The 23709-nt window shown below is 37.0% G+C and overlaps 1 protein-coding gene across 4 annotated transcripts in view; it reads left to right on the top strand.

The window, feature by feature from the left end:
- Positions 1–23709, top strand: part of Wdr49 (WD repeat domain 49) — a 128011-nt gene that overhangs the window by 86616 nt on the left and 17686 nt on the right. For all 4 annotated transcript variants that reach the window (XM_085682497.2, XM_085682499.2, XM_085682498.2 and 1 more), the window contains 4 exons: positions 1779–1940; positions 4346–4533; positions 5661–5858; positions 9956–10137. In XM_085682497.2, the coding sequence (XP_085538623.2) occupies positions 1779–1940; positions 4346–4533; positions 5661–5858; positions 9956–10137 (730 nt within the window). The remainder of the gene's footprint in view (positions 1–1778; positions 1941–4345; positions 4534–5660; positions 5859–9955; positions 10138–23709) is intronic.

Raw genomic sequence — 23709 nt, forward strand, 5'->3', positions numbered from 1 at the left:
AGGGGGAGAACTCTCATCTTTATCCAGTTTGATTTTAACCAATAAAGCTTGCAGAATTGCCTTTGAGTGACTTTGGGTATCCCTTGGTAGGAAAATGGTAACTATACTTACTTGATTGGCTTTTCAGCCTCAGTCTGCAGCTTATATTAAATATTATGCCACCTGGATATCATAAATTATTCCTTACTTTAGAAACACGAGAGGAGCATTAGACAGGAGTGTATTATATTTTATAGCAGTTAGCAGAGCACATGAATATTTTATGCTTGAGTAAAGTGTCTCCACGATTGTTTTTCCTTTTTTAGTTTAGTTTCTTCAGAAACTAAAGGTTTTTCTTTACATGAATTTCTTTAGATAATGGTGATTTCACTTCCTATTATCAAGCCAGTTCCTATTGCCTCCCTTGGGTAAGCTCATAGAGAATAAATTTTGAAGTACTAGCCACTAGAGGCAGTATTTCTCTCTCTCTCTCTCTCTCTCTCTCTCTCTCTCTCTCTCTCTCTCTCTCTCTGTGTGTGTGTGTGTGTGTGTGTGTGTGTGTGTGTGTGTATGAAAAGTTGAAGAGTTAATTATTGGGAGTAAGATAACCAATTTAAGAATATAAGATTTTCAGGGATTATTTGGCTGCAGACACAAAGCTTTGGCTTGCTTAATGTACAAAAAAACTAACTATAGAGATTAATTTCAAAATTCCAAGGGTATCATATAATTCTGCCTCTGTCTCTCCCTTTGCCTTCAAGAGAGTACTATCTATATTTAAAGCATCCTAACTGTGGCTATGATTAAATACATAGAGAAGTAAGACAGAAAAGGCAGCAATAGTTGCGTTGGTCATCTTCCTATTTCTGCAATAAAGAACCAGGTCAAAGACAATTTGTAGAAGAAACAGATTATTTACATTTATGGTTCTAGAGGAGTAAAGCAATAATAGCAAAGTGGAGGCATGCTGATGGGAACATAAACCTCTTAAACTGCACAGATGAAACAGAAAGTGATCTGAAGATAAGTAGACAAAGCTACTGTGCCTAGTGAACCCCAGGGATCCACCTGTCTTCATCTGCCCACTAGCATTGGAATAGCAGTGTGTACTACATTGCCCTTTGTCTTTAAGTGGGTTTTGCAGATGGAACTCAGGTGTTCCTACCTGTGTGGTAAGCACTTTATTTACTGACTTAACAATGTACCCAAGTATTACCATATTTTCCATGTTGGATATTTGAAGGTATATGCATAGAGATTTTACAAAGCTGCAAGCTATCAAGATTCTGATGTAATCATTTTCAGTTTTCATAATGTGACCTGAAGATGATATAATTATACAATTAAACTACCATTAGGAATGTCCTTTCCCGAGTAACCCACTAACAAATAGAACCATTAAAGAAGATATTTTCGTACACATATATTTGTTCATTTGATTTCATATTCATTAAATACTTGCAAGATTAGCATTAGCTAGAATTTCATGCCATTAGAGACATATTTATCTTAAACATATTGAGATTTCTGCAACGTTAACAATGAGTAAGATGTAAAGTTCTCATTAATTCATTACAAGGGGACACAGGAAGTGTGCCTGTCATATGCAAAGCAAAAATGAAATAAAAAACTTTTCTGTTGAGGTTGTAGATGAGAATAGTAAGAGCCTTGATGCGAACTGACTCACTATACATCGTGAGACTTGGTGGCCTGGGTGGGAGAGACTGTTGTCTAAGCTTTCTGGTTTGATGAGAAGACAGCTCTCTTCACCGATAGCACTGTCCTTTCCTTCATCACAGACTCAGAAGTCCACAAACTTAATGCCAAGAGAAGTTGCTCAGAACACTGTTTGGCAGAGCAGGCCACTCAGGCTGCCCGTAAAGTTGAGGTTGACACAGAAGGTAATAATGCAGTTACGAAGATTTGCTTCCTTGAAGGAAGAAGAAACAATGCGGCAACAGGTAAAATATATGTTTATATATGCCTTTTGGTATTTGAGAAAGGGAGCAAGAAAGGGTTTTATTGTCTAGGTCTTACAAAATTTGTGCAGCCATGTAGCCTGCCCTGGTTCATGAAAGGATGGAGACATCTGGGCAGGAAGCTTATTCTGGGGAGGGTGGTGAATGAATCTGCTTAATAATTTACCCGTTATCTATTTTTGAGATGACGTCAAGAAAAATTCCAGCAATTCTTTCCTACTGCAGACAAGTGACGTTGGTGTTTTAGTCATGATACGCAGGTGTTTTAAGAGGGCAGAGGGCATAGATAGATCTCATGTGTGGGTCAATGTGTGGGGCGACATGTATCAAAGGAATCGTATCTGTTACTGCACTGACAAGGGTTGAGATTGGACTCAATGGGGAGGTTTGAATTGACTGCACATCCTACTTTAAGTACTGCCTGCTTTACATATTGACCATTGTTTGCGTGTCTTTGCTATTTGCATTTTACTTCCTACAAGAGATCAGAGTCTCATTTGAATTTTTTTGAGTGTCTTTGCTATTTGAATATTACTTCCAACAATAGATCAGAGTCTCATTTGAACTTTTTTGTGAAGAGAGATACCAGCATTGGTGCTACCCTGTGACTTTTTGTGGTGAGTTACTAGTTTATAGACAAGAAAACAATATGCCTACTTTTGTATCATGATTTGGATACAGCTTACGTCTTGCTCCACAAAATCTAATGTAGAGAGGATTCACTGAACATTCAGCTAAATTATATTTCGATGTTGAAGACCATCCTTGACTAAACTCACACATCCCAGAGTAGGAGCATGAAGATTAGAACTATTAACCAAAAGGAAGAGAGATATGACAGAAATAAGAGACAGAAACACAGAACAGCTTCTGGGGGAAAATTCAGTAAATACTGAATTCACACATGTTTAATGTAATTTCTACATGCTTATATACTTCACTCTAAAAGGGAGGGGAGAGGCAACAGACTTCATTAACTTGATATGCAGAATAAACTTTAATTCTCTGACCTTTGGTCCAGGTGAAGCAGATCACCCTCTATACCCAAAATGCTAATTTACCACACCCTCTGTCAGAATCCCTTGTTTGTAGCCAACATCTGTTGGCTACAACTTTGAAAGAGCAAAGATAAACTCAAACCCACTGACCTCCAGTCACATCTGTGGGTCCTCAAGGTTTGAGAAATATTTTCATGTGTCTATGAAACTTTTAGGATCTAGACATGAGCATTACATGTTTAGGTAAAGAAATGAACATATCTGAGCCATATTTTGTATAATCACTTTTCTACATTGAATTTGCTAATGAAAAACCTGCATGGTATCTATATAAAAATCATCATCAATAACCTTTTGTTTCAAAAACCTTATGGAATATTTAAGATGAACTTGAAATTTATTACAAAACTATTTTTTAAAACATACTTGTCTTCACATTATGAAACATTACCCTAAAATTACTTTCAATTCCTCAGAGCTAATTCTTCTTAATATTAGGTTTCTGGTGTTTCTACTGAAAAAGACAAGCCATCACTTCCACCCTAACTCTGCTGTTAATTGCCAGAACAATTATGTAACAAATGGAAAATGATCTGCAGATTTATCTAATAATAAATTTGCCACGGAGGAATACTTTCAGAAAACATTTTTATGTAAATGGAAAGTATGAAAGGTTAATTCCAGATCTATTAACAGCAACACACGGGTTACACAAGGGCTCATAATAAAATTCCTGATGAAAAATTTAAAAAATGAGCTCATAAAAAGAATCCATGATTTGCTGCTCAGTAGAGAATCAATATCTGTGCTGACATGACTGCATACATGCATCTAGACCTCACATGAGGGTTGTTGCCTCTTGTGCACATGTCCAGTGGCTTACCAGGGATGATAAATTTTATATTTTCATATATCTATATATGAAAATAGATGTATATAAATAGATGTATATAAATAGATATATATTTATATATATTGAGATATATATTTATATCTATTTTATATTTTTATATTTTATATTTTCAGGATAGTACTGTAATGTTTAAATTAATATTTTATGAATTCATCAAATAAGTCAATTATTTTTATCTGAGTTTAATGCAAATAAAATCAATGTAAAATGAATAAGTAAAAAAAAACTAAACAGAGGAATATTATATATAACCTGTGTCAGTAATGCTCCACACAAATTCTTCTTAATGTTACAGCAAGGGTAGCATAGAATAATTGCCATTATATAATGTGAGCGAATTAGCAATGGTGCTCAGTCTAGTTTGCAGTGCCCCTGACCTCTCCACTCTCATATACTTCCAATAGGAGAAGCCAATAGGAGATGCCACTTTGGGATTTCTGGGTTTATTTTTCTAATTTGTTTCCCCTATGCAACAGGAGGCGCTAACCTGGTGTCATGTGGAGCATCTGGTTACGTCAGGTTCTGGGATATATTTAAGAAAGAACTCTTGGCTGAATTTTTGGCTCATGCTGGAGTTGGATCCATTATTATGTCTACTGATAAACAAAACCAATACCTTGCCACTGGAGATCCTGATGGATGGTTGAAAATCTGGAACATAGAGGTAAAACGGAAAATGTTCTCACAGCACCATTATCATTTGAAACACAATATTTGATTTGAAAAGGTATTTGGCTGAGTGATAACTTTTCTGTTTTTAGATAAAGATAGAAATGTTCTGTCAAAAGGATTTTAAAGAACCCATTTGCCTGGCAGTGGTGGCACATGTCTTTAATCTCAGAATTTGGGAGGCAGAGACAGGCAGATCTCTGTGAGCTCGAGGCCAGACCAGTTTACAGAGTGAGTTCCAGGATAGCCAGGACTACATGGAAAAGCCCTGTCTCAACAACAACAACAACAACAAAAAAAAACAAACAAAAATTTAAACTATTTACATATTTGTAGCATAGATTTGTTTTCAAGTAATTCTTTCTTTCTTTCTTTCTTCCTTTCTTTCTTTCTTTCTTTCTTTCTTTCTTTCTTTCTTTCTCTCTCTCTCTCTCTCTCTCTCTCTCTCTCTCTCTCACACACACACACACACACACACACACACGCAAATAAAAATAAAACAGATTTTTTCAGTGCTGAAGCTTATTAACATGCAATCATGTCAGTTTCCATGGTAGGAGCACAGTCTTGTCAGTACTCATTGTAGCACTGATCGGACAGAAACAGTAGGATACATCTTAGGTGAAAATATTCTAAATTCCATGTAATGTGCTGGTCCTTCATCTACTGTTATCAACAACCTGTGTTAGTTGATGTAGCAACTGTTTACCTGCTCCTAAGGGAGAGAAAGGGACGGGAGCAGAAAAAAAATGTATAGCTTAATAAAATCAATTAAAAATCATAAGATGGTGTACTATTTGGTGTCTCTATGTGGTCAAGCTCCCTTCTATTAGACACCAACTCGTACTTTGTCTCTGACTACCTCCTTTTTCTCCTATTCTTTCTTTTCCCAAGTTGGTCGTTTCAGCGGCCAGACTTTTGTCAATATTAATATAGCTGTTTCTAATCTTTATTATCATGAGCTTTCTCTTGAAGGAAGATCACAAGTTACTATTTCTAAATGCACCCTCCCATTTTCATATCAGGCTTCTTAAAGATTGATATTAATTTACAAATCATCTATTTATTTATTATTTAATTATTTGGATTTTGAAAATTTGGGTTATTTTTTTTTCCATTCAGGACTATTGTACCAATTCTACTGGGAACAAAATCACCCAGCCTCCAACCTTGCTCAGATCATTTCAACCCCATGAGGACCGGATAAGTTCTTTGCAGACGTGTGAGTCGCATGGTAACTTGGTTATCATTTCCTCCTCTGCAGACTGCAGTGTTTGTGTGACTGGGCTTTGCGATGCTCCTGCTTTGGTCTTTGGTCAGGTACGCACATGTCTTCTCTGTTATTCTAGAATTCACGTGGCAGTTAGTGTGAATCTATGCTTATTTCTATGGGAGTCTCCTCTACTACCTAAAGTTTACTGGTTATGAATGGACTGATGTGCAATGCTTCAGGTGTTACTCTATAATCACCTTCCCTGATTACCAACTGCAAACAGCTCCATGAAGGGGAGGGCACATGCTTTTATACCTAGTCTGTTCTGTCATGTGCCATGAGGAAGGAGAGAGACACCACTTATGAGTTCCAAAGATTTTAATAGTTCACCACATAAGCAGATGGATTGGGGATGCAGGACAAGAAATAAAGTTTATAAGGACAAAATTCACAAACATTTGTTGCCCCGTTACAGTTATAAATTTCATTAATCAGAAGTCAAATATTAGTGATTTTCCTTGTGTTTTCTATCATTGTCAACCAACATACAGTCCAAGCCTTTCAGTTCAACCAATCAGATTCATTTATTCTTTCTGTTATTAGGAACAGCCATAATGTTTCTAAAAACCTAAAGAATAATGACTATTTCTATGATTTAATGCTGAGGCTGATCAGCTCCCCTAGGTCTTAGGAACCTGAAGTTTATTTCACCCTGCAGGTAAAGTCAAAGTGGCAGTACTTAGGCCGAAGTACTTTTACCTGCTCTCTTCAATATGACATGGAAAGATGGTAACTCTTAATGGCTCCACATAGTTATTGTAGCATTTATTTTAGAAAAATTCTGAGTTTTGTTCCTAGTGCTCCAACAGATCACCAGCTGAAGCCTTCCTTGCCCTCTGTTCCCATCTCTTGTGGGTTCCACAGACTGTTTGTTCCTTACCACCCTACCCCCACTAGTCTCTGTGTTTTAGCTAAAAACTCCATCTGTCTTCTCCTGCTCAACCACAGGTGACAGCAGCCAGAAAACTAGGTAAGTGCAGCAGGCAAGCTGCCCACAGTCCTTCCCCTTTTTCTCCGTGTTCCCTTAGACTCAGTAACTTAGGGTTGTCCCTGGCATTGCAACAGATCACAGCTTCTCTTCCCCCTCGGTCCATAATCCCATAGACAATCCATCCCCTCCTAGCCTTCAACCGCATGGTTAAGGATTTCAAGCTAATGATACAAGGAAGGCCTTATGAAATCTCCCTCTGCAACTAATGAAAGCTGCTGAGGCCAGGCTGATGTCAGGAAGTCATTGTGTGAAGCTGTGAAGGTGAAGCCTGGATTACCTTGGGGACCCTTAGATGTTGGAAGTGATAGAGGAATGGGGTACCTGATAACAAAGACTGCTATCAGGGAGTGGAACAAACCCTAAAGGAATAGGTTTATTGCAATCAACAACACTGTATATAGTTGGAGATATGAAGAGGATGTGACATCAGAGTTGGAGATGCAGGGTTTTGAGTTTGTCCTGTAGTTAGAGGCTGCTTGTGCATTACCCAACTGCCCAGACTCCTGACATAATCATACAGAAACTACATTAATTAAACCACTGCTTGGCCTATTAGCTAGCTTCTTTTTGGCTAGCTCTTACACATTAATTTAGCACATTTCTACTAATCTGTGTATGGTTGTGTGGCTGTGGTTTACCAGCAAGATTCCATCTAGTATCTGTTTCTCGCAGGGCTTCATGGTGTCTCTGACTCTGCCTTCTTTCTCCCAGCATTCAGTTTAATTTTCCCTGCCTACCTCTATTCTGCTCTGTATAGGCCCAAGACAGTTTATTAAATGATGGTATTCATAGCATACAGAGGGAAATCCCACATCATGGTCCAAATTTTTTTGGTCTTCCTTTGGTCCACTCTTTCCTTATTATTTAATACAGTACTTGAAGTTTTAGCTAGGGCAATAAGATAGCTAAAGGAGATCAAGAGGATACAAATTGGAAAGGATGAAGTCAAAACATCACTATTTGAAGGTGACATGATAGTATACTTAATTGACTTAAAATTCCACCTGGAATGTCCTGCAGCTGATAAACACATTTGGTGAAGTGGCAGTATACAAGATTAAAAAAAAAAACAGCATTCCTAGGCACAAATAATAAACAGGTGAAGAAAGAAATAAGGGAGCCAACACCTTTCACAGTAGCCACAAATAAGCAAAATATCTTGGGGGTAACCAATAACGAAGGAAAAGACTTGTCTGAAAAAAAAGTTCAAGTCTTTGAAGATAGAAGTTGGAGAAGATATAAGAAAATGGAGAGATCTCCCATGCTCAAGAATAGATAGAATTAACAGTAAAAATGGCCATTTTACCAAAAGCAATCTACAGATTCAACGCAATTACCATCAAAATTCCAACACAATTTTTTTAATTAATTTTTATCACTTATTTTACATACTGACCACAGTTTTCCCTCCCTCCTTTCCCCCTGTTCTCTTCTCCACCTCCCAGAAATACGTGCTGTAAAAAACGAAAACTTCTTCAGCAAATGGTGATTGTCTAACTGGATGTCTGCATGCATAAGAATGCAAATAGATCCCTATCTATCACCCCACACAAAATCAAGTCTAAGTGAATCAAAGACTTCCACATAAAACCAAACACACTGAATCTAATAGAAGGGAAGGTGGAGAATAGTCCTGAATACCTTGCACAGGAGAAGACTTTCTGAGCAGAACACTGATAGCATAGATAATCAGATCAACAATTAATAAATGGGACATCATGAAACTGGAAAGCGTCTGTAAGGTAAAGGAAACCAATGTGACAGAATAGAAGACTACATAATGGGAAAGTGTTTTTACCAACTCCACAACTGACAGAATACTAATATCCAAACATCCAAAATATTTATAAAGAACTCAAGAAACTAGATGTTGAAAAAGATAAATAATCCAATTTTAAAAATGGGGTACAGATCTAAACAGAGAATTCTCAACAGAGGGATCCCAAGTGGATGAAAAACAAAGAAATGCTTACTGTCCTTTGCAATTAGGAAAATGCAGATCAAAACTAGCTTGAGATTCCATCTTACATCTGTCAGGATGGATAAGGTCAGTAACACACGTGGCATCTTATGCTGGTGACGATGTAGAGGAATGGGAACAGTACACCATTGGTGTTGGGAGTGCAAACTCAAGATCCAGCTATACCACTCTTGGGTGTATCCCCAAAGGAGGCTCCATCCTACCACAAGGAATGATGTTTATTTTAGCTTTAAATATCATATCCAGAGAAGGGAAACATTCAATTGTCTTTCCCACTCCTGCCCCAAAAGCTTCCCAGTCCACCTCAACAACTTATTCTATTTCTGCTTCCCAGGGAAGTTTTTGTTTACCCCCTAGAGCCTATCTCTTTACCTAACCTCTCTGAATCTGTGGATTTTAGCTTGATTATGGTTTTTTTTTCTTAATGGCTACTATCTACTTATAGCGAATACATACCATATTTATCTTGTGGGTCTGGGTTACCTCACTAAGGATGACTTTTTTCTAATTGCATCCATTTGCCTGCAAATTTCAGGATGTTATTTTTTAAACAACTGAGGAATACTCTACTGTATAAATGTACCAGATTTTGTTTATCCATTCAGTTGAGGGTGGCAGAAAGATCACAAGAGCCAGTGGGAGTGGAAGACATCAAGGAAACAGTGCTTTCCAAACACAACAACACTGATGCACATTAAAAATCACAGAGCCATTGCTATACGCACCATAGTAGGCAAAGCCCATTAAAACTGCCATAGTCATTTCTTCCTGGGACAATTTAATAACTAGGTTTGACCCTGAGGCCTTTTTAAAAAAAATAGACGAAGAGAAATTAGTAGCAAAATTAATTATAAAAATTTTGACAAAAGGTTTTCTAATATTTTAATCTTCTTTTGCTTCAGGTACTAAAAATTTAATAGCAATCACTTTTTTTGGTTTATTATAGTTTCATTTGATAAGTTTGTTTCTTTCTTATCTTGTAGCTCATGTTCTACCTTGCAAAAGTTATAAATATTTCATCTCTGTTACAGGACAAAGATCATAGTTGGTCTTGGTCATTTTTGTTTATGAATGTCAATGACAGTTTGTTTATTAATCTTGTACAGGGCGAAGGTGCATAAATGTTAGATGAAAATAAATGTTATGAAAATAAAATATATTTTTATTTTTAGGCAAGCCGTTGGGATATTGAAAACTATTTTTCTCTTCCTAAAAGAGGTACTAGTTTCGTAGAAAGTGGGAGTCAAGAGGAAAGCGTGAAAATAATGCCTGCCTTTTCTAAAGAGGAGTCATACTTAGCCCCAACAGAAGATTTTCTACCAACTGAAGAAAACAAAGACAATACAAAGCACATGTAAGTACTTTGAATCCTTGTCAAGATGTAACGTTTAGATGTGAAATGGGTACACTTGGACCTAATTTCCTGTGGGGCTCTGAATCTATCCGATGGCGTCTTCAAACCTTCTTAAGTTTTGGAGATTATTGAGTGTACATTATGGGATATGTTCTTAGGGCTTCTTATATATTTTATTTCTTGCCTCCATTTATCTCTAACTCTCGCTTTATATTTATATTCTCCTTCTCTGTGTCTGTGTGTATTTCTTTGCCTGTCTGTCTGTCTCTTTCTCTCTCTCCACCCACTGTCTCTTTATGTCGGTCAGGGGATCCCTGACAATGTCTTTCCAGGTAACCCAGGCTGTTCTTGAATATTCTTCTGCCCCAATCTCCTCAGTACTAGGACTGTGGGTATTGTTTTCTTTATTTTAATTAAATTTGTTTGTCCCAAAGCACAAGTTTCCCCTCCTCCTATCCCGTCCCCTATCTCCTCTCTCCCCCATCTACTCCGCTGTTTCTGTTCAGAAAGGGGCAGGCCTCCCATGACCATCAATGAAGCCTGACAAATGAAGTTGCTCTAGGTGTAAGCACTTCCCCTTTTATTAAGAATGGGCAAGGCAACCCTGTATAAGGAATAGGCTTCCCAAATCCAGCCTAAACATTAGGAACAGTCCCTGATCCCACTGTTAGAAATCTCACAAGTAGATCAAGCTACAAAACTGTAGGTAGTTTTTTTTTTCTGTCCAGCCATCCAGCTCTTAAATAACAACACAGAGACCTCTTATTAATTATTGAATCTTGGCTAATAGCTTATACTTGTTTCTAACTAGCTCTTATGACTTGTAATTAACCCACTCCTATCATTCTATACATTGCCATGTGACTCATTGCTTTATCCATCTTCCAGCATGTCTTAGTCCCTCTGTGTCACCTGGCAACTTCACCTTTCTTCTTCCCAGTGTGCTTTGTGCTTGGTTCTCCCACCTATACCTCCTGCCTAGCTACTGGCTATTTAGCTTTTTACTAAACCAATAGGCACTTTGGGAAAGACACATCTTCACAATGTACAAAAAGGTTATTAGGTATTTCCCTGTTTTTGTGTAAATAAAAAGTAAAGGGTTCAACTCTAACACAGTAAAACTATACTGTATAATAAGAACAATTATCATGTATGAATTACATTTACAATGTGCAGTCCATTTTTATTTTGCAGTTTTGGAGACAATACTACATTATTTATCCTTTCTTGTTGAGTTCAAAGTTCTGTTCCTAATTTAATGTCTATCGTAACTAAGGAAAACTGTAATGATAGCAATCCAGCCTTCAACTCCATCAAAGACTCAAGAAGGATATATTATTACTTGAGTAAACTATAAGTGCAGTATGAGTCATTTCTAAAATGACAGAGACATCTGACTTCCTGGACTGTCATCTGCAGTTTTCCTCCAACCTTACGACATCCATCTTTGATATAGGCCTATAATATCTGACATACTTTTCTGTGAAGCAGGAAATATTGAAACACTGTTTTATCCCATCTTGACAAAGTTGACAGTCACTTTCTTTTGTGTCCCGCTTGTCCAGTTTGAACAACATTTTGACAGTAGTTGAGACAAAGGCAGTTTCTTGCCCAAATCGCTAGATTTGCCACAAATAAAATAAACTCTACATGGATGTTCTTTGCTACCTATAATCATTTTTAAAGTAAATTGTTGCTGCCAGGAGCAGACGTGTCTAACATTGTGAAAAGTTTTAAGTTATTAATACAGGACTAAATTTGACTATATATTTGACGGTTATAGATGTTTAACTACTGACATGCATTTCTTTATTATACGTTAATTTTTAAATGAGTGGAATAAACATAATACCTCAAATAAGAATAGAAACATAACTACAGTATAACAAAAGTATAACTTTAAATTTGTATCAATAAACCAAAATCTATACTAATGTAAAATAGTTTGTGATTAATAGTTGCTTTTGGGATTAAAGTAGACTTCATCCATTTGCCTGCAAAATTCAAAATTCAAAAATCAAAATTCAAGATGTCGTTATTTTTTTTCTGCTATGTAGTACTCCATTGTGTAAATGTATCACATTTTCTTCATCTGTTCATCAGTCGAGGGGCATTTAGGTTGTTTCCAGGTTCTGGCTATGACAAACAGTGCTGCTGTGAACATAGTTGAGCACAGGTCTTTGTGGCATGATTCAGCATCCTTTGGATATATACCCCAAAGTGATGTTACTGGATCTTGAGGAAGATTGTTTCCTAAAATTCAATAAAAATGACCACAAAACACACTCAAATTTATAGGTAATTGATATTCTTCTGAACTCTGGTTATTATGTTTCTGTGTCCTGTAACCTGACCACAGTATAGACATATTTGGAGATGGCATCTTTTTGTAATTAAATTCCCTGTCTATTTGAGATTATTTAAACTCTCATCTTTTGTTTCTTTTTTCAGACTGAATTCTTACATGTCTTTATAGTCTTTCTCCCAATTACTCATTTACCATACCTGTGACTGAATTTAGCACCCACTGGTATTATGTTCTCTTATTATCATTGCCCATACCATAATGACATATAGTTAAGAGTTATATAGTGAGAAAATCTTATAGGATAGCTTCCTTCACTAAGGGACACACATTAAAATTCCTCAGTATTCACTAAAGACAAGAGAGTTTTTTTAACCCCTAAGTAATATGGATGGACAATTAATTCATTTATCAAGAAATGATGTCTTGATTACACCTTCAGTAGTTAATTAGAATATAATTATAAATAATAACTCTATTCTTTGTGGCTATTTCTAACCTTTAGCCTTTTGCATTGATTTGTCCATCTTTGTTTTTCACCAACAAATTTCTGTTCTGGTTATTGCAATTTTCTTTTACGCCTTGAAGAAAAGTAGAGTTTGTTCATAGTATTAGTTTTATTTACTCTATATTCTTTTGGCTCTTCTGGGTCTTACACGGTTTTATAAAATCTTCAGGCACTTTATTGACATTCATAAGACACGTTTTTAGAATTATGATTATGGTTTCTATGGAATGTGTAGTTCAGACTTTTGATGGGGAGACACAATACATACAAAGTCACTACTCCCACAAAGTGAAATACGAAAGACTGAAGTAATAGCTGCTTAAAAGTCCAGTTCGGTGAACTGATGAGTTTTATTGTGATTACCAATGGAAGTATGGGTGAGAACTAACATATAGAAGGGTTGACTCAAAGGAATAGCTGTGTCTCGAAAAATACTGGGTCAATACAGTTGATGACTCATGAAAGCTGTCATGTTTGTAGGCAGCTAGCCAGGTGGAAGGATTATCTCTGCTCTGCTTGACTGGTCTCATGGCAGCTGTTTTCTGCTACCATAAAGCTGGGGTGTGGCTTCTAGAATCTTGCAAATTTCCACTTTCTGGGACATCTGACATTTTGTTCACTTGAAGTTTCTTGAATCCTGCCTCTTACCAGTGGGGTGAAGGTTTCAATTTAGAGGATACTGCTATACAAAAATATTCTTCTAGTTTTATACATCTTTTAAAAAAGAATTCCTTCCTTAGAATATCATGGTTTCTCCAACACAGGTATTTCCAATGTGTATTTTTTAGATTATGCTTAAATATTTCAATGCTAGCATAAATACTGAAAATATAAACCCTGAAATTACATTAGTGGGTTGCAGTGGATTGATATCTCATTAAGACATAAACTGGTGCCTAGGCAGTGTTGTGTGTAGGATCTCCAAAAATTAAGAAGAAAGGAGAAGGCAATACTTCAAAATACAATTGTCCTTTGATTATTATATATGACTATATATATATATTATTATATTTTTGATAAAAAACCTGGAATCACTAAGTCTTGCTATAATAATTTATCTTTTCTAGAACTGTTATTTTTATCTTTTCCTATAGATAACATCATTTTCACACAAAACTATTATTATTTCTTTTCTCCAATCTGTACTTCTTTTCTTTTTGTTTTCTTTTTTTAACTTTATTTAACTTTATTTCATGCACATTGGTATAACGATGTCAGATTCTCTTGAACTGGAGCTACAGACAGCTGCGAGCTGCCATGTGGGTGCTGGGAATTGAACCCGGGTCCTCTGAAGGAGCAGTCAGTGCTCTTAACCACTGAGCCATCTCACCAGCCCCTTTGTTTTCTTTTTGTATTAGTTAAAATTTCTTCTAATCTGATATTGAATGGAGGAAGGATTGAATAAATTGATTTCTAAATGGTGGAGAAACTTTGCACATGTACATTTGAAAAAATTCTACTTGGCTGTTTTATATATCTCCTTTTTATGTAGAGTTGGATTGTCTTAATAATATTTTAAAGTTTTGAAACTATATTCGTAAGAGAGATTGTTCTGTAGATTTTTTGTGTCTTGTTTTGCTACAAGAATGTGCTACTTCCTAGAATACATTACCAAATGTTCCTTTACTCCTATTTTGTGGCACAAAATTGGTATTTCTTGTGACTTACATGTTTTCTAGAATTAACCAGTGACTCTATCTGGATTTGATACTCCTTTTCAGAATGTTATTATTGATTCAGTAAAAAACTATTACATGCTCATAAAAAGCACTGTTCCCATTACAAGACATAACCGGGTATTCATTTGAACTTGCTTATGAAAGAATGAAATTCACTCACTATTCCAAATATGAAAAGAAATAATGCTTCAAATCATAAGGAATCTGCTCTATAAAACTCCCAGCATGTATCAATTGAATGCTACTGTATTATTTCTATGTTGACCAATAGATTATCATTCCCAACACATACTGTCTTTCTTTCTTCCCTGTTACTCATTGATCTGTTTGTTTTCCAATTTTTGAGGTTAAGAAATGGAAATACTGAAAGAGAAGGAGAATGATGGAATCACACTTCTCTAGGCTTAGCACATGGGCAAATCTTACACTTTTAATATAGGAGTACATACAGTTGGGGGTTCTTTGGTGATGCCCACAGAGGGATCTTTATTTTGAATGTTTCAAACTGATGCACTCATTGGTTGTTTCCTGAGTTCACACACACACACACACACACACACACACATACACACACACACACACACTGTAGTTAGATTAGAGCCAGTGCACAACTCTACTTGAGTTAATTTCTGTGTGGCTATAGTCTGTCCATACATACAACCTTACATTGACACATGTTCCACTGTGTTCTCCTTCACGCTTACTTGTGGAGCTCCTACCTACAGCACTGCCTGAGTACCTGTTTATGTTTTAATGACATAGCAATCTACTGCTACCCTTTAAGGTCATTTCAGGATTTATACTTGCAGTGTTTCGACTGCTCAGCATGAAATGAGGCTCAAATAAGGAAATGTGAAGTGTACTTCACTTTGTGGAAGAGGAATGCACACTGAATCTCCTCTGATATTATTAAATTTGTGTTTGTCACTTCTTCAGTGTGGTAGTGGGCACAGGAATTACAAGATCTGTTTTGACACGATCTTTTTGGTATAGTGGGTCAGTACAAAGAATGTACCACATCATTTTGGAGCAGGAGGTATAGACCTTTGCTTTAAATTTCTAATTAATAATTTTGCTTTTCAAAGCTTTCAATATTTGCTGCAATAGAGACAAAGGAAATGTTCTCTTTTTAACAACCTGCTATGCTAAATTGAACTTTGGTATTTATTCTTCTATTTCTTGAATTGTAGCTTTCCAAAATGTCAAGTATCAATTTATTCTCAGGCAAAGGACATTTTTGCTTTAGGAACAGAACGTCACTACTATGCACAAGCATAGAAGGCAGAGAATGGAAAAACTTTACCAAGGATGTGATGCTTCCCACCAGCTCATCTTGGAGATGAGCCGAAGAGTTAAGTGAGGCCAACACAGCAAGATCATGATTTGATTTTATTCCATATCCCTATAAGGGTCAATGTAAATATTATATGTTCCAGCCACCATGCTAGCTTACCATTTTAAAGGTAAATTTTCATTTTATTTATGAGACAGAGAGAGAGAGGGAGATAAGAGAGAGAGAGAGAGAGAGAGAGAGAGAGAGAGAGAGAGAGAGAGAGATACAGAGAAAGGCAGAAGGAGAGACGGGGGAGATTGAGAGAGGCCATGGAGTAGAGTTCAGAGTGAAATGGCTAAAAGGCAGCAACACCTTTTCATGACTCTGTTTGTGTCTGCATGAATGCTTCTCAGTCTTCCACACCCCAATAGCGACAACCATATTAACAACCCTTTTGGGACTGTCTGTGTCTCTGATCCTGGTACAGACATACTAACTAGAATAAGTGATGCTTTTACATGTTAAAATATAAAGCTAAAGTAACTAAGAGCAAGTGTAAATCAGAAAAAAATGTCATGTAGTGTCTAGAAAATACCATTAAAATTAACAACAACAACAAAAAAGAACTGTTGCTCTAAACCCCCTCAAATACTGATGTAATTATGTTTTCTCCCCTCCCCAGGACATGTTGACCAGTGCTTCTCATTTATTTATTTATTTATTTATTTATTTATTTATTTATTTATTTATTTATTTTAAAAGAAAGCAAACTATCTTTTTTTTAATTATACATATCAGTCCAAGTTTTCACTCCCTCCCCTCCTCCCATTCCCTTTACATACCTTCCCACCCCACCCTCATCCAATCCTCAGAGAGGGTAAGGCACATTGCTTTGGGGAAGGTCCAAGGCCCTCCCTACTATATCTAGGCTGAGCAAGGTATCATCTAAAGAGAATAGGTTTCCAAAAAGCCAGTACATACTAAATCCTTGTGTCACTGCCAGTGGCCTCTCAGTCTACTCCAGCCATGCAACTGTCAACCACATTCAGAGGGCTAGTTTGGTCCTATGCTTGTTCCTTCCCAGTCCGGCTGGAGTTGGTGAGCTCCCATTAGATCAGGAGAACTGTTTCAGTGAGAGTATCCATCATGGTCTTGACCCCTTTGCTCATATTCTCATTCTTCCCACTCTTCAGCTGGACTTGGAGAGTCCAGTGCTCCGATGTAGGTCTCTGCCTCTGTTTCCATCAGTTGCTGGATGAAGAGTGATATTTAAGATATTTAAATATGGTGATATTTAAGATATTTATTTTAATTAAGATAGTCATGTCTGACTCCAGGGTAAGTCAAGTTTGGGTCTCCCTTTCCTCTATTGCTTAGGATCTTAGCTGGGGCCAACCTTGTGAGTTCCTGGGGATTTCTCTAGAGTCAGGTTTCTTGCTAACCCTATAATGGCTTCCTCAATCGAGATATCTCTTTCCTTGTTCTCATCTCTATTCTTTTGCATTCTTTTTAATTAAAATTGCTATACCTATCAGCTTCAACACTAAGAGACCCTGAGGCATGAGTCTGCTCTTGGTTGCTGGCTAATAAAAAGATTCGTGTACACTCAATTTGTTCAATTAGCATAGTTGTCCACAGATCTCATGGAGATCATTTCTCAATGGAAGCTTTTAGGAGTCAGTTCTCTCTCCCCATCGGTGATTAAACCCAAGTTATCAGACGTGGATTGCAAGTGCTCTTAGCTGATGAACCATCTTGAAACCCTCAGTAGGGTCCCGTTCTTTCTGATAAAGTATGTTACTACCTTTAAAAAGTCAGTGTTTAATCCCAGCTCTCAGGACGCAGAGATAGGTGGATCTCTGTGAGTTTGTGGTTATCCTGGTCAACAGAGTGAGTTCCAAAGCTACACAGAGAAAGCCTGTCTCAAAAAATAAAATATATATAATATATATAAATACATATTCACAACATATATGTATATATATATATATATAATCAGTGTTGTGAACTTTTTTCTCATTTTGTTCTATGTTTTATCACTCCTAGACACCTTGTTTTATGAAAAATAATGCTGATATGTTTTAAAATTTATGGATTTTCTTTAAAACAGTTGGTCTTCCCACAGTTAATGTATGTCTGAGGGTCATGGATAAGTTCAGGATAGGAAGGCACACTTTTCTCTATTGTGCAGCATGCTCCTCAAAGAACAAAAATCAGACAAGAGCCATTGCTTGTGCTCCTTAAAATTCTGCTTATTCCAGATAATTGGCTTGTAATAACTTTCTGATTGTTGTTATGAGACAGCACATAGTAATGCCATTTAGGAATTATGTTGTAATTGAAAGAAAATGGTTACCAATGCATTCTCACAATTGACTTGTGGGTTGTAACCCTTAATTCTCCCAAGACTGTGACCAGGACTATGACAATAAATTTATCAGCTTGTCAGGTGAACTCTCCAGTCATTTCAACAGATTTTACAACTCCTTTCAACCTTGGAAAATTGTCTTTAAAAAAATTATTGAAGCCCAAATTCTTTTACTTAATTAAATGAGTAAACATGAGAACAGACAAGGTCAACTCCTGTCCTTGTGCAAACGTGCAAAAGAAAAATGAGTCCTGTCCTTGTGCAAACGTGATAAAGAAAAACAAGCATCCTGAAAATATGAAGAGGCTTGAGGATAGTTCTTTTCTGATGACTAGGTAATTGCGGATGTCAGCATATGTAGATGAGCGGAATGAGGTAAGAAAGGGGTAGAGGGACAGAAAAGGTATAACTTAGTAATAAGAAGGGAACACGAAGAATTAAATAAGTGAAGTTTACCTGAATGCCCCCAGTTCATTTCATAGAAATATTAATTTGGTGCCTATTATATTCTGGTTTATACATAAACATTTGGTTCCATAATGATTAAAATATTTCATGAAATCATGTGTGAGAAGTATGTGGATGGTGAGAAGTTATCTTAAATGTAAATCTTGAAAAGATGAAGATGAGCGGAGAATTTGAACAACCAGCAGGAAGGTCTTTGTGCTAAGTTAGTGATGAATACAGAGAAACAGATATTCCTTCCATTAAATTCTGCAAAACAAAACAAAAACAATTACCATTTGTATTCATCACGTTTGTATTGCTATGATACACCATGAACAATGAAACTTAGAGAAAGAGGGCTTATTTCTGGCTTACAGTCCCAGAGGGGTAAGAGTTTAGAAACAGTGGAGAGCTCACATCTCCAACCACAAACCGGAAATAGAATGAACTAAGGAGAGAAGGAAGCTTGTAAACCTGAAAGCTCACCCTAAATAGACACTTCCTCCAGCAACTGCACACCTCCCAGGTCCACCCAAAGAACCAAACAACAACTGGGTATCAAGCATTCAAATGCCCAAGAACATGGAGTTCATCTCATCCAAACTGCTAAACCATTTAAAAATGAAAAGCAGTGAAGGAACAAACAAAGAAATCCAACAGGAAACCAGAACATGTATTTTTTCTCACATGAGTGCAATATGCAGTACTTGTCCTCTATTTTAGTAACGGTTACTATTGCTGTGGCAGAACGCCAAGACCAAAAGTAAGTGAAGGAAGAAAGGGTGTAGTAGGCTCACACTATCACACCATATAGTCCATTGTTGGAGGAAGTCAGGGCAGGAACTCAAACAGGGCAGGAGCCTGAAGGAGGAGCTCATGCAGAGGTCATGGAGAAGTGCTGCTTACTGGAATATATTCCCACATAATGGAATTACGTGCACAATGAAACTCTTAGACTCTATAACCTCAAGATATATTTTCATTTTAAGAACAACATGTTTTTTTTCTTTACTAAGCCCACCTCCCCAAAATGGTTGGCAAAGTTTTTCAAAAAAATTGGAGAAAGCATTTTTGAATGTACATTAAATCAACCACATGTTGCTCAATTATTGTGTAAAGTTTAATGAACCATCTGCTGTTTTATGAGTTTATGAATATGTGCATATGCAGATGTGCCACACTGTCTGGAAGTCAGAAGACACCTTTCTATAGTTGGTTCTCTCCTTCAACCATGCAGGTTCCAGAGATTGAACTCAGATATTCAGGCTGGCGCCAAGTCCCTTTTTACACTGAGCAATCTCATTGGTCCTCCCTTGATATCTTTTTGCTGCTGATGTTTCGTTGTTTTTTTTGTGATTTAGACAAGAGGTGTTGGTTTTAAATAACATTTCATTGTGTACTCCTGGGCTGGCCTTGATTCTAGTAAGTATATAGACCAGGGTGCCCTCAAACTAACAGAGATCACCTTGCCTCTTTCTCGCCAGCCACCCTAAGATATCTTATTCCTTGTTGTTAATTGGATTTTCTTTGTTTGTGAATGTGAACATTTTGATATGTATATTGACATCTACAGTTCAATAGGGAAGTTGAAAGAATTATTGGAGGCATATTAGACCGCTCTCGGAAACATCTTTAGGACATTCAGCCCCTCTTTGAAGAATCCCGATGAGATGCACTCATACAACATCTTACATGTTCCTCTACTTAATCACTATTAGAGATAAGACAAATCTTTCCATTCATATAGCACCCATTCTTCCGTGTTTATTATTGCTCTACAGAAATAGTAAGCAATTCCATTCCCTCTTTGACTGTGTGTTATTTTTTTCCCTTCTGGTCATTATTTTAAAAATTATTTAGAGAGAGAAAAATTTATTTTCTGGTCAAAAAATTGACCAGAAAAAGTCAAATGAGAAACAAAATAAAAATTTACATTAACCACAGCAGTTTTCATAAAGCAGAAGTTACACTTCACTATTAGTGTTATTATACCTTATAAATAATAGTGTGCTATATATGCTCTATCCTTACTAGTAAGGAGTTGATATTTAAAATTATATTGCTATTGATTACCTAATTATTTTGACAATAGATGCCATGTTAGAAAGTAAATTAGAAAATGGATAGACTTAAGGAAAGACATACAAAAATCATTACATTCTATTTTAAGTTGGAGATTATCTGACATAAATATCTTGAATGACTGACAGTCAGCTTTTACCAACAATCTGTGGTGATCATTATCGCATATAATTTATGAAATGCTAAGATCTATTAATTTTTGAAATTCAAGTCTTTAAAACCTTCAAAGAATAGGCTATCATTTGGGTCATGTGTCATATTTCTTGATGTTTGTCTGATCTTTCTGTTACCAAGAGTACTAGAACTTGCTAGGAAGTGGTGTTGGAACTCCCTTCGTAGCATAAAATCATGCCATGCTGTTGAATAAAATAATAGTAACCCACATTCATTGAGCTCTAAGCATATTTCAGGAAGTCTTTTAAAGTTTTTTTTTTCCATTTAAGTCATTTATTCTCACAATACTTTGAAGAGAGGGATGCTATTTTCATTCCCATTTTACATCTGGGAAAGTCTGGAGGAGAGAATCAAATATTCACCCAAAGGCTTCAGATATTCTAATTGCTGAGTTAAAATGTACGTGCTATGCCCTGACGCTTGTCCAGCATGTACCGGATTGAAGTAATAAAGCATTCCTCTCCAGTCACCCAGTATCTTGTGAGGTACCTGCTCTATCAGAGCCACCACCCTCTGTTTTCTTGTTACACCACGAAGGACTCTGGAGTTCCTGTCACAATTATCATATTTCCTGTGTACGTCCAGAGGAGAGAGAACTGACGCCCTGCTGGGCTTCATTATATTTATCTGTGCGCCTCCTCTTAGGAATATTCACCCCTTTCCAGTTCTGAGAATATTTTCAAGATTCTCCTGAACACTAGATATCGGTGGAAAGCAAGTGGTACTGTTGTATATTCTTGGCCTTACTCTTAGCCTTAGAGTATGTTAATGATTTTGCAGTCTAGCATCACACAGAGATGTCCTTTGCCTTCAAGGTTTATTAGCCTGACCCTAGTCTATGTGTAGTCACTTAAATAGGTCAATCAATACGCTATAATTCCTGGAAGGTTCTTTTACTTTTTGCCTACTTCTGTCTATCTGTCTATCTCTGCATGACACATTTTGTTCCCTACAAAAGATAGTCAATTTAAATTCTACTTGATGAGACTGTAAGAGAAAATGGTTCAATAAGGGTAAAAGGGGGAAAAGCCAAGGTCTGGCATTAACTATTCAGATGTGGGACCTTCCAACCTCCCACGCTTTTGCACTCAGTTTATGCCTATGACACTTTTTCAGGAAATTGTATTATTGACCAATAGTTGCAAAGCTTGTCCATGTGGCAGCCTACCTTCCCTGGATCCACTACTAAATCCCCACTGTTACAGATTTCTATACAGTCTGAAGATGCCAGATTTAATCTGTGAAACTCAGAAGCGACTATATACGCTGGTTTTGAAAATATTTATTTTTATTAGTTTTTCTTCTGTGTATGTCTGTGTAGGCTTGTGATCCTGAATACAGGTGCCCACGGAGATCAAAGGTCTGGATTCTTCTAGAGCTGGAATTACAGGCAGTTGCTAGCCACCCAGCATGGGCACTGGGAACCAATCAGGGGACCCCTGCAAGAGCATTATGTGCCGTAACACCTGAGCCACCTCTCCAATCCTGAGAATATGCTCCTTTTAGAGCAATGACCTATTGTGAGGGAAACAATCCAGCATTACTGGGAAAAAAAACTTCTCATCTATCCAAAGTTTGTTTCCAGGGAGCAAAGCTCTCTTAGAAAATATGTGACTCCAAATGATTCTCTCATAGATACGTGGGCACTCAAGAGATAGCTTTTTACCTGCCCCCTCTTAAATTCTGGCTTGTTTGACAACTTGCTTCCAGAGAAAAATTACATTCCAGTGAGCACAGTCAGGATGTTATTAGTGTGAATCGGGCAACATAATATTCGCCAGGAGATAAAGGTTTGTATCGACAGTCAGATGACAATGTTTCTCTGATGCTGTGTAATCAGGACAGCACTTCACTCTTACTACCTTCCTCCAAATGACCAACAACTGCAGTGTAAACACATGAGAAATCTCACATTGAGTCCAAATTAAGGGTTAGTCGACTACGAATATGACACCTACTCCTTAAAACTGACAACATTGTGATAAACAAGGAAAATGTGAGAAAGTATCATAGGCTACAGAAAGCTCAGGAATCAGATCTTTAGAATTTTGATATTACAGAAAAAGAGCATTAAAGAAAAAAAACCACACCACCAATAATACTAACAAAATTTGGAGTTTAGTTAATTAGGTTCTAATAACGATTTTTAAAATAATTTCTAAGAATTTATATATTTTGTCTGTAAATACATACGTGCCTTTTCATAGTTTTTGTGCACCAGGTGCCGGTAGCAGCCGACGGGGGCCAGGAGGCATCATATTCCCTAGAACTGGAGTTACATGCGATACTTCTATAAAGTCCAGCCATACCCACTCCAAGATATGGTTGAGAGGGAGGTTATCTATATTATTATAGATACGAGGGAGAGTACAGTCAGAGATGCCTGGAAGTCTAGATTAGGGAGAGAAAATAGGTCACTGAATATGGTCAGGAGACTAAACCAGGAAGAGAGAGGGGGATAGCAGGAAAGGAAGAGAAGGGATGACCAAGAGATAGAGACAAGAGAGAAGGTGCCGAGGAAGAAGGTAAAGACCATGGTCAAAATGGCAGGGTTATGTAAATGGGAAGCTGGGCGAAAGGGAAGCCTATGAGCTACAGAAGTTGGGGGTAGGGCGAGAAGAGGTGAGAGGAAGGGTGCCAGCATGGACTCTGAAACATGTGTTTGTGGTTCTGAGAGAGCTTGGAGGCCACAGTGTGGTTTTGTATGTTAATAGGTACCATAATTACCTATTTGTC

The sequence above is a fragment of the Myodes glareolus genome, chromosome 20 (assembly GCF_982192425.1).
Source record: "Myodes glareolus chromosome 20, mMyoGla1.1, whole genome shotgun sequence".
Classification (NCBI taxonomy): Eukaryota; Metazoa; Chordata; class Mammalia; order Rodentia; family Cricetidae; genus Myodes; species Myodes glareolus.